Below are 11,398 nucleotides of genomic sequence, written 5' to 3' on the forward strand. Positions count from 1 at the left end.
TAAATAAATAAAACAACTTCATATCCTGACTTACTGTATATAATATTAGGAACTGCCAAAACAATGGGTCAAGGTCAAGTCCGGTCTATTTCGATGCTCGATGATCGACAGTATGCTCAATCTGCCAGCGTAGCAACTCAATGGCGAAGCATCACCTCGTCTGTGCCATTTGCTAAGGCCTGAATTAATTACTTTCACGCAAACCTCGGAATTAACTAATGCGGTTTCAAATGTTATGTTCTTTTTGTGTATTATATGGGGACTTACCCATTTACTCTTAAATCACATTAACAGAGAGTTCACACATTAACTTGTCCCCATGTAGATTAAAAGCATTAACTGGCAGTCGTACGTATCATTTAATGCCATACGGAGCAGGAAGCCACTGGTGAGCTGTGTGTGCGTTTGAACCATTAACCAATGTATTAAGTAGCATCCATTATTCAGCAGTATGATAAAGCCATTCCTGCGTGCTTCACTGAGCTTCAATTTAAAGCACGACAAAACACGCTTTAAAAATAACGATTATTTTGGGGGGCATTTCTTCTGCCGTCGTTTGCCATGACAATATACGGATGCTCCGTCTCTCTTTTAGTGCAGTCCCAACAGACAGGGCTGTCTAAATGTGTGTGTGTGTGTGTGTGTGTGTGTGTGTGTGTGTGAGAGAGAGAGAGAGGTAGACGTGACATCAATGTGTGATTTGCATTCTGACATGTGCCTTCATGCCTCTCTGAGCTGCCCTAACTTCACAACGTTTGTGTTTTCCTGCCCGCCACCTTGTCAGTCTGGGATACGCAACGGTGTGAACCCAAGGGCAGAAAGTGTTCAGATGTCTCTCTCTCTCTCTCGCTCTCCCCCTCCCCACCTCTCTCTCTCTGACGTGCCGTCCTGTCCTCCTGTGGTTTTTCCAACAAAGATTAATTTAATTAAACAAAGAACTGTTAATCCACCTCTCCCTCATCCTTTACACAGCCGTGGCTGAGACAGACCCCCATACACACACACACACACACACACACACACACGCACACACACACACACACCCCCACACACACACACACAAGTTCAGCAAAAAGTAATCCATTGAAAGTTTCTCCAAAAGTGAGCTCATTTCACAGAAGAGCGAGCAGCTAGTCCCTCCCTGGGAGCCACCAGCCTGCGAAACACCCTGGATGCTGTTTGTGCGCGTGCTTGCGTGCAGCGAGATCTGATGAGGCCAATATTGACATACTTTGTGGGGGAAAGGGCTGTGAAAAATACCTCAAGAGGAGACGGAGACAGCCAGTGTGTGTGTGTGTGTGCGCGTGCGTGTGTGTGTGTCATTATTAAATGAACGATCCTCTGGCGGAAAAAAGCCCGGCTCAGGAAATCATACATCTGTCACAATGTCACTCAATTCATCCGTTTGTGCACTATAATTTATCTGTGTGTGTATTGTGTGTGCAGTGTGCACATGGCTTGTGTGTTGTCTGTCTTTTAATAAAAGGCTTTGGAAAGGTATTATTGGATTGTCACGGGAAACGGTTATGCGTATGATTTTATCAGACACTGGAAGCACCTCAGGCCACGAGTCGGAACCGTTTTGCTGTTTTCTTCAAATTAGATTCTCTCTGTGTTTCGACCAGTCCCGGTGATAAGTGACATTCCATAATTTATCCAGGAAAAAGTATTCACTGGGCAACAGGCCCACGAAAGCTTTGAAAATTGGCTGTATGAAAGCCATTATTGTGACAAATATTACTTTAACTCATGAGTTTACTGTAACTTCTAGATTTGCAAATCATATCTGCAAATATCTATGTGTGTATGTGAGTGTGTCACACATCTTTCCCCTCATCTTCTTTACCTGCTCCATTATATCAGAGAACTGCCACAGTTTGCTGAGCTCCACCAGGTTGAGCCAGGTCATGTCCAGGATCCATTTGGCCGGTTTCTGAGAGCACGCCTTTAGGTCCAGAGACGCCCCCCCTGAATGAGTATCAAACACACGCACACCACACACACACACGCACACGCATAGACACCGTCGTTCCAAACAGTATAACTTTTGTTTTTTCATATATTCATTTGTGGATAGAAAGAAAAAAAACAAAAATAAATAAATAAAACAACTTCATATCCTGACTTATATAATTTTAGGAACTGCCAAAACAATGGGTCAAGGTCAAGTCCGGTCTATTTCGATGCTCAATCGACAGTATGCTGGATCTGCCAGCGTAGCAGCTCAATGACGAACCATCACCTCGTCTGTGCCATTTGTTAAGGCCTGAATTAATTACTTTCACGCAAACCTAGGAATTATCTAATGCAGTTTCAAATGTTATGTTCTTTTTGTGTATTATATGGGGACTTGCCCATTTGCTCCTTTATCAGTGGTTTCCTTCTAAAGGTCAGAAATACACAACTTAATATATAACTTGTCACTATGGTAAAAAACAGGTTCCTGTTTCCAACCATATTCTGTTCTGTTAAATATCACAGGGAAACAAAGATCTCAAGTTGGAGTAAAGTTCTTGAATCTTGAATACCACGTGTCATTACCGATGCTCTCCACCTTGTGAGAGCATTATTCTAGTTTTAGCCCTTTCTTTGCCTGACGTACTTTAATACAAGAATGGTGCTCCCAGACACTTAGGGATTCTGACTTTCAACTGCTTGTTTTTGCAGCACATTTCATCATCTTAGAGGCTGTTATTCCAACAACCGGGCCATGGGTTTCACTATATTGTCTATAGAATATACATAATCTAAAGACTATAAGTAACAGTTGTTATGTAACCCTCCACATCACACCCTCTTTCTTGCAGCAAGCAGCACCCAGTCAGATCTAACAGATGGCAAAGCTGCATACGAGCAGCAGCCTCAGTGTGAGCCTGCCTCGCCAATTGCAATGGCTGCCTTTCCTCCTGGCTGTGAGGAGAGCTCCGCCGCCACGCTTCAGCGAGCTGCGACCAATGTGCTTGAACCTTGAGACGAGTGAAGGAGCTTTAGAGCAATAATCTGTCTCCCCTCCAAATTAAATAATGCATGCAGGTAGCCTGAAGCAGAAAAGCGGAAAGCCATTTTAACGCTTTCAGACATTGATTTAACATGTATGTAAATATATTTCTATTTTTTACAGCCTATCAACTTTTAGATGAGATTTAATGTCTTGAATAAATCATATTCAATTCCCACCGATTTCAATGGTTTCTACCTTCAAAATTTGCCAATATCAGTGAGGCCATAACTGACTCTGGGCGATAAAGAGTTAATAAATCATTAGGCATTGTTTTTTGAAATTTAAATTCCAGGAGAGCTACAGTGAGAGAACAGAGGGGCTGATGCCTGACCTTTGATGAGTGTCAGAAACTCCTCGTGTTTGACCTTGCCGCTCTGCATGTCGACCTTCAGGGTCAGCAGCAGGGTGAACAGGAACTTGTGCTCCTCGTAGAGGCCGCGCGCCGCGCACCGGTACACCTCGAAGGTCATGAACTCGATGATGTTGCCGATGCGTTTGCCAGTGATGGGACTCTTGGAGGACCTGTGAGCGGGATGCAGGGGGGAGCAGAAGTCTAGGTTTAGGTGATCGGGAGGCTTGTTGACCCCGCAGAGTTCCCTCCGCGATGAGGTAGCGTCACCTCTGGAATCTAACAGCTGCTCAGGATCAGCCTCACCTAACGGGCAGGGAATGTGTGATTCCTGGGTTTATTGACTTGTAAACATTGTGTAGGGATTGCAGGGAATGGGCCTCTCTGGTGCGAGATGGAAGGTAATGGCAGATAAACCACATCGCCCCCTCCAGCCATCTGTAGCACGGCCATTATCGGAGTCATTAGTTTGGTACTTTGACGCAGAATAATGGGGATCTGGAAAATCAATAGCGGGACGGGGTAAAAGAGTGTCCCACTCTATGAGTATATATAACAGTATATAGAGTCATTCAAATATTTAAATATGTTCAGCCCAAGGCAGTCTAGCTACTTCCAGGTCCACATTAGGGTTCCACTTTATTCGCTACATGTGTAAAATTCAGTGTTTTGCCCAATTTTTTACCCCAGACGCCAAAAAACACGTACACTGTAAGTATAATCACTGTGTTGATCAAGAGGCTTACAGTTGCAAAACATGCTTTTAACCAACGCACTGGAGCGCTGGATATCGGATATAGTGTCCCAGATGTTTAAATGTTGGTAAAGGCTTTTCTCAAATTGACCCCCAGCCAGCCGTAGCATTATCTTCAGAGTAATGGACAGTGCTCTCACCTGGCCAAGGAAAGGTCAAACAGACCCAGGAACTGTCTCAGGGAGGTTTGGTACATGACGTTCACCATGCTCATCTCTGTGATGAGGAAGTACAGGATGCTACCTCGCGTAGCCACTGTGAACACACGAATGAATGCACACACAATGAATAAGCAATGGAAAAATGATGGAGTCATTCCCACACAACTCCAGGAATTTGCCAACAGATTAACTTCAGTCTTGACTCTTGATCCAAAAGATCTTTCCACTGAAGTGCTTTTAAGGTGGGTAAATTAGTTAGAGAGTTTGTGTTAGAGAATGTTTTGGTATGTGTGGAAGGTCCCTGATCTGTAGGCCATTGCCACTGCTTTAGGTGCCTTAGTGCCTTTTTAGGGAACGATCCAATCTGGCCGGTGAAATCCTCCTCCTCCAATAAAATAACATTGAAGCGAACTGTAAGCCTGGGGGGAAACTAATTAATAAATCCATGGCAGACAATTTCAATGTCACTATAAGCACTAAAGACTCATACCTGCCCTTCCCAGGTCTGTTAGATCAAAACACATTTATCACTAAGTCATTGCTTTTTGTTGGCACACTCCTCCAACCAAAGGTCCAGGGCTCAACAACTACTTTTTTGGCAAGCATCTGCCTCCCTAAAGCGTCCTTAAATAAAAACTGACAAGTGCTTCTCGAAAAGCCAACATGAAAATGGGCTGCAGTAGCAGTCGTAATAGCACAAGTAATATCAGAAATAAAGGGTTTTAACTATTCACTAGTGTTGTTAATTGTTGAACTACAAGCTTCATTTAATCAGCTGTTGTGTTATGAGCCATGCAGACCCACCTGGTCGGTACTCCTCTCTGGCTGCATTGATCTGTACTTCGGTCTCGGCGGCAATCTGCAGTTTCTGAGTAACCTCTTCAGCGGTGCGCTTGGTGTTGCTAAGGACGATGATGAGACTCTCGTCATCCACCAGTGACCCCTGGACATGGATATTACATTTTGGAGGAGGATTAGTTATAAACTAACAGGATATACAATATACAATACAAAGTGTTACCTTTGGTCATTTGCCCACTCTGTTTTAATGAATCTTCCGTTGCGTTTCTTTTTGTCTGTTTGTGAAGCACTTATAGTTACAATGTGCTATATCAATAACGCCTTATTTACTTACAATTGAGACCTTAAAGATCTTAAATCCCCTTTCCAAAAATGGGAAGCTGACGCTTTTTTAAATTTTATTTATTTATTTTTTTAACCTGTGCTGTCAGCATGCTGGACATACAACACGGAGTATTTGTATGTCATTGCATTCAGGACAGAGTTAGTCTGCAAGTGGAGTTCAAGTTTTTAACCTGCAATGCAACTCTTTATTAATTCTTAAATCATTAAGAGCACAGTTTCTGGTTATGGTGAGCCAACACCAACCCCCCCCTTTGGAGAACTATTCATCATGTTTGGATCTATAAACAACTGTTCACTACTGAAAGAGGGGGAGAATCACCACGGTGAGACAAATAAACATAGAAACAAACAACATTTACACAAAAACATGAACATTAGATGACAAAATGTATTGAAAAAGTGAATTAGGTCCAGGAAAACTGTAACTACAAATGATCAAGTGGCCTCTTACTGTCATAGTTATGGCAGCAAATGAGGGAGGAAAGGAGAGGGATGCAACCAAGAGGGTGCTGGGGTGCACTTGAAGCAGGTATGGTGTGTGTGTGTGTGTGTGTGTTCTGTGTGTGTGTGTGTGTGTGTGTGTGTGTGTGTGTGTGTGTGTGTGTGTGTGTGTGTGTGTGTGTGTGTGTGTGTGTGTGTGTGTGTGTGTGTGTGTGTGTGTGTGTGTGAAATTTCCACTGGTGAGTGTACATGACTTATCCCCATTGGTACTGGTGTAGAAGGTCAGTAATATGTCGCGGTGCCTCCAAGCAGTGGAAGGGGCCCCGAAGCCCCCCCGAACTCCGCAGCCCCGTAGACCCCCTACGGCCGCAGGAAAGCCCTGAGTACCCTGCCTTGTGACCACAGGGCCCTCTGGCCCCCAGAGAAGCCAGAGGGCCGTGGAGCAACCCCCACGCCCAGCCCCGAGGAGCATGACCCAGACTCAGGGAGCACAAGGAGACCCTGCACCCCAGGGGTGCACACATACAACCAAACCCCGGGTGCAGGCACGAGCGCAGAAGCCGACACAGAACCCGGGCCATGTTTTTTTAGGTGATTGAGCATCAAGGTAGCGGTTTGTCTGGTCGACATATGGATATTGATGAAGAACGTGTCCTTGGTGTGCCCGCGATGCGCACAGCGCAGCGCAAATCATGGGCACCCATGATTTGCGCTCCGCCGTGTCGCTCCGTTTCCTTATTGAACTAAATAAAACACCTCGACACCTTTTCTCTAAAGGAATGAATATATAGCACGGAATCTGTAGAAGATAGCATGTAAATATCTACAGCTTTTAATTCCTTTGAAGGATTCCAGGAAAGGACAACGTAATTACTGCATCATTTTGTGGTTCTTTCTCAGCACTATGTATAAATTTGAATTCAAATAAATGAGACACTTTGCAACTGCAACTATATTCTGAATTTCACCCTCCAAATCAATTATCACCTACCAATGAGCCCTTTCCTTGGAAAATAATTAAGTGTTATCTTTTCTTAATTAAGTGTGTTATCTATTCATATTGAGGTTATTTTCCCAACAATTGAGAACATTTGAGAAAACGGTTTGAAGAGAGAGGCATGGTTTTGCTCGACGTTGCGTGAACACCCGTGTTGCTTCAGTAGAGTAAATCCTTTTGGAACACAAAGTAAAAATCCCAAAAGGATACACACAATCAATTCACATCGCAAGGTATTGATGCCCTTGACAGTCTTTGAGGTTCCTTGCCTGCGTGCTGGTCAGACGGTACAGGAGGTTGTCCTCCAGTTCCTTCATCTTCCTCTTGTTACATGTCACGTCTTCCAGAAGGTCCGTCCTCTCTTTCTCAAGCTCCTGTAGGATCACAAAGAAAAAAGGAGAAAACAAAGGTGAGTGTTTCATCTCTTGTTCGGAGACAGAATGATGGCTCATGCTCGTATCTGCCTGGTTTTAAACAATGCTTTTCAGGGTACCTGTAATATCAGAAAATTCCACTTCAGACACTTAAGATATTCATGTATCTTAAATGTAAGTGCAAGAAAAATCTATCCATTCTTTATTCACCCAGTCAAGCAAAATGACTTTCTTTGGAATTTTTTATTATGTGTGTTATGTTCATTGTAGGGGTGGGCGAGATGACGATATTAGATTATGAACAAGGACATTCTATCAGTTGCAGTTCTATGGCTCAAAAAAGCATTCTAAGTTGTTTTCTCACCAAAATCTTAAATCACACTATTTTCTAGTCTGTGATTTGTAAGTCAGGAGGTGCCGGAACGTTGATGATCCGGCAGAGTGGTTGCAGAAATAAAGACAGAAATGTATGCACGGAGAGTACATGGGGGGATGCAGCGTAGAAAATATTAGTGGTATGTCCGCTCTGTCACGCTGGGAGCCGGCTCCTGTCTGAGAGCCGATTTATTTTTTATTTTTTTTGTAAATTAATGCAAGACAGAATAATACAATGATCCTTTAATGTATTTGTTTAATACAAAAAGGTCTCACTTTGGTAATAACATTAAGTAAGGCTGCACACTGCACATTTAAGGTGGAGCTCACAGCTCAAGCTTTATTTTAATTTTTTTTATCAAATTTAAAATGCATCCAAAATAGGTAAACAAGGGATTTACGAGTAACTACAATGTGAAATAAGGTGAAATATTCCCACAAAATATATTTATAGATTTTGATAGTGACAAAGAAGCTATCAAATTAAGTGTCTTCCTTAGAGACACACAAATAAACCAATAATAGCGTAACAGTAGACAGTTTATTTTTTCTTTTAGCTTTTTCTACCTTGTAGGGCTGTATTTTTTTAAATAGGGAAATTAGTTTGGCTGCATTATGCTGTTACTTACAAAAACGTCTTAAAAACCAACATGAAAAAAAAGTCATGATAAGACGTGGAATGAGATCCTCCCTAAAAAAAACTGTGATATAATATTCTTGCCATATTGCCCACCACTACTGCAATTTGTTTAAGAATAACCAAATTGCAGTTTGATTAGACAATAAATGCACTCAAACTTGTGTTCTTTCAATGTTTTAATGTTTTTATGTCATGTTTTCCTCCAGAGTTTTACAAATGAACTCTAAGACTTAACAACCCTTTCCCTGTTTATTATCATGCAACCTCGGGTCAGTCTGGGCTGGCAACCACCACTGGAAATTATAATGGTTGCTTCGCCAGACTGCTGCACCCCAAGCCCTCACTGGAAAACAAGACAGGGTGTTTCATTGGCTCGCCCTGGCAATAGAAGGAAGTGTGAATTAATCAACACTCGTGCAGAGCAAGAGAAAGAATCTTGTTTCATCACTGAGGTAACATAGGTGACATGCACACTGCAGCATTTCACTAGTAATTGGTATCAAAATGGTGTGGCTTTGTGGGACATTCCATATTCCTGGACAACGATTGTGGAATGCATGCAGCCCAAATGAATATCAGTTTGTTTTGTTGCTTTGTCCATTTTTTTTCATTATAAAAAAAAAATTATTGTCCATTTTTTTGAGGCTGCCTTTTATATGATTGTCAGTTTAGAAAGGAGAGAGAAATGGCTGTTTATGTATAAAAGCTGGAAAATCAATTGACAAAGCAGTACGGTTCTGTCCATCATATTGTGCACATCTATAAATGTGTATATTATTATATATATATATATCATTATGAATAATACAGGTGAATCCGCCTCATGCAAAATATATCTCTCAATGTGGGAGGAGAACCTTGTTTTGTTACTGTCGGCTCATCCGTGTTTGGAAGACACTAATACAGTCGTGCTTCTATGGCTTCAATGTGAACTTACAGACCAAATAGAACTGAAGTGAAAAGTCGTGCTTGTTTGCCCACAAAAAATGACAGCAGATTTACATTGAAGTTCATCTTAGAAACTGATACGACGCCATCAGGTCCGAGCGGGCACCTGGCACACAGCAACAATAGTGTAGTTGGAAACTTTGTTGATGTACTTCTGTCGCCACTGCGCACAAGAAACTCAAGCGATTATATTTCCATGCTTGAAGCAAACAAAGCAAGGTGACTAAAATCAATTCAATTCTATTGTCCTTGACACAACATGTGGCTCCACCAAACGGTGCAAGGGGGAGGGGCCACATCGGGTCATACATAGCGTAAAATAAGTGCAGATAAAATGAACGAATCTGGGAGTATGGGGCGAAAAAATAGCTTATTTATAAGCAGAAAAATGAAGGCTTCATCGCCATGTGGGCCTCACCTATTGTACCCCCTTCTGTAACCGCCATCAACACATCAAAATCCCTGACACCTCCGATGGAATCTGTATGTGTGTGCACCTATGTAGTGATATCCATTTCCTCTGTTCACATGGCGATAACAAAAGTTTCAATTATATTGTCAGACCCCTTCTTGCTTTGGTGAGACCAAATGAGCCTCATAGTAGCAGGAGCTTGTCAGAGGTTGGCCAGTGATTAAATGGCCTCCAAGGCTGCTTACAGAGCTGACTGCCGTATTTTTCATTAGTGCACAGGTGTCCCCATTAGAAAGTGTGAAAATTACAAAATACTTTAATTAGCCGAGATGTGATAAAAGGGTAGAATGTGATTTGGGAGCATCTGCATACTGCAGTGTAAAAAATATATTTTAATGATGTAGTGCTATCCCCATTTGAAAGTTTGGTCACATAATCATTTAAAAGTAATAAATTAATGAATTGATGAATTAAGAACCTGTGACAAATTCAGTCAAGCATTTAATGTTGAAAAGTTGCCAATAAAGACATTAATTATAAATCCGATAAATGTCTCAAAAAGAGTCGATTTGATGCCTTCTGTGCATTTTCAGGATTTATAATGACCTGTAGTCCCTGTACATCTAATCTGTCAATTAAAAATTAAGTCATAAATTCACACTTTTAACCATGAAATTTTAGCATTTACTGTAATCGTACTAAATTAGGCTTATTATACACATCCATCTTTCTATCCATCCATCCATCCATACATCCACAGATCTATCTATCTAGCAGCCTTCTGACTACTCCACCAGGTTCTATGTCTTAATGTCTAACCTACTCAGCTCTTCCATTTGCAGACAAAGCTTTTATCTTAGGGACCATCCCCCCGTATTATCGGCCGAAGCCTGAGGCGGTAATGTACAACAGTTTGACCTGTGACTTGTGCTTCTATTTTTGCCCTGTGCACATGACGCCGCTACATTTCCTTGCATTCACTGACACCTGCCTGAGCTGCAAAAAATGGACCGGCTCAGTCGAGCATTGTTCAACAATATCATGACATATAACGCAATTCGTACATGGAGGAGTCAGTGGCCAATGATTTGGGATCACAATTTATTTTCGGGGAACCACAAGTTTGTTTCAATTGGTCTCCAGTGGGACAAAAATTAATTATAATTGTTTATTGTGAATTTCAGTGGTATTGATATCATTGCTACTTGAACTTGAACTTGAACTTGAACTATTAAGACCGGATGGAATATTGTGATGCATACAATACCTTATATACCATAAAATTCAATGTAACAAGCTTCAGCTGGTTTCTTTCGAACGAGATTTCAAGTTAATAAACAGATTTTAATGTATACTGATTAATCTTGATAATGTGATAAAATTGACATACAATTTCCATCGCCCTCTCTCTCTCGTGAGCCCAGGTGAAATGAACCTGCTGGGGCTAATAAAAATGAGGACACCTATAAGTGGCTGCCAGAGGAGGGGAGCGACAGCCTTTTTCTGCGGCATACAACGCAGTTTGCTTATTCCTGTAAAGCTTACTGTAAGTTTCATTACATACTGTAGTGTTGTGACCGGAGATCTGGGTATTTTGGCTTTATTTGAGACTCATGTTTATTTTGTAAAAGAAATGACTATTCTTCTGCCATGTGGACTGGACTGGGTGGACTCTTGATATGTAGCTGTAGTTGGAGGCACAGTATCATTTGATGGTCACTTTCTCTGATAATGTCTTAACAAGAGCTTACAATTTTTTACTTTTTAATTGTCGGTGTGTTGCAGCAGCGAGTGACATAG

At 41.8% G+C, this 11,398-nt stretch overlaps 1 protein-coding gene across 1 annotated transcript in view; it reads right to left on the reverse strand.

Moving 5' to 3' along the window:
• The window catches only part of dnah5 (dynein, axonemal, heavy chain 5), a gene marked incomplete at its 5' end in the record, with an annotated part of 160,663 nt that overhangs the window by 26,143 nt on the left and 123,122 nt on the right, over positions 1–11,398 (reverse strand). The window contains 5 exons of the mRNA XM_080004870.1: positions 1,847–1,968; positions 3,333–3,523; positions 4,245–4,359; positions 5,070–5,208; positions 7,119–7,223. Coding sequence (XP_079860996.1) covers positions 1,847–1,968; positions 3,333–3,523; positions 4,245–4,359; positions 5,070–5,208; positions 7,119–7,223 — 672 coding nt within the window. The remainder of the gene's footprint in view (positions 1–1,846; positions 1,969–3,332; positions 3,524–4,244; positions 4,360–5,069; positions 5,209–7,118; positions 7,224–11,398) is intronic.

The sequence above is a fragment of the Zeus faber genome, assembly GCF_960531495.2.
Source record: "Zeus faber genome assembly, chromosome: 8".
In the NCBI taxonomy this organism is placed as follows: domain Eukaryota; kingdom Metazoa; phylum Chordata; class Actinopteri; order Zeiformes; family Zeidae; genus Zeus; species Zeus faber.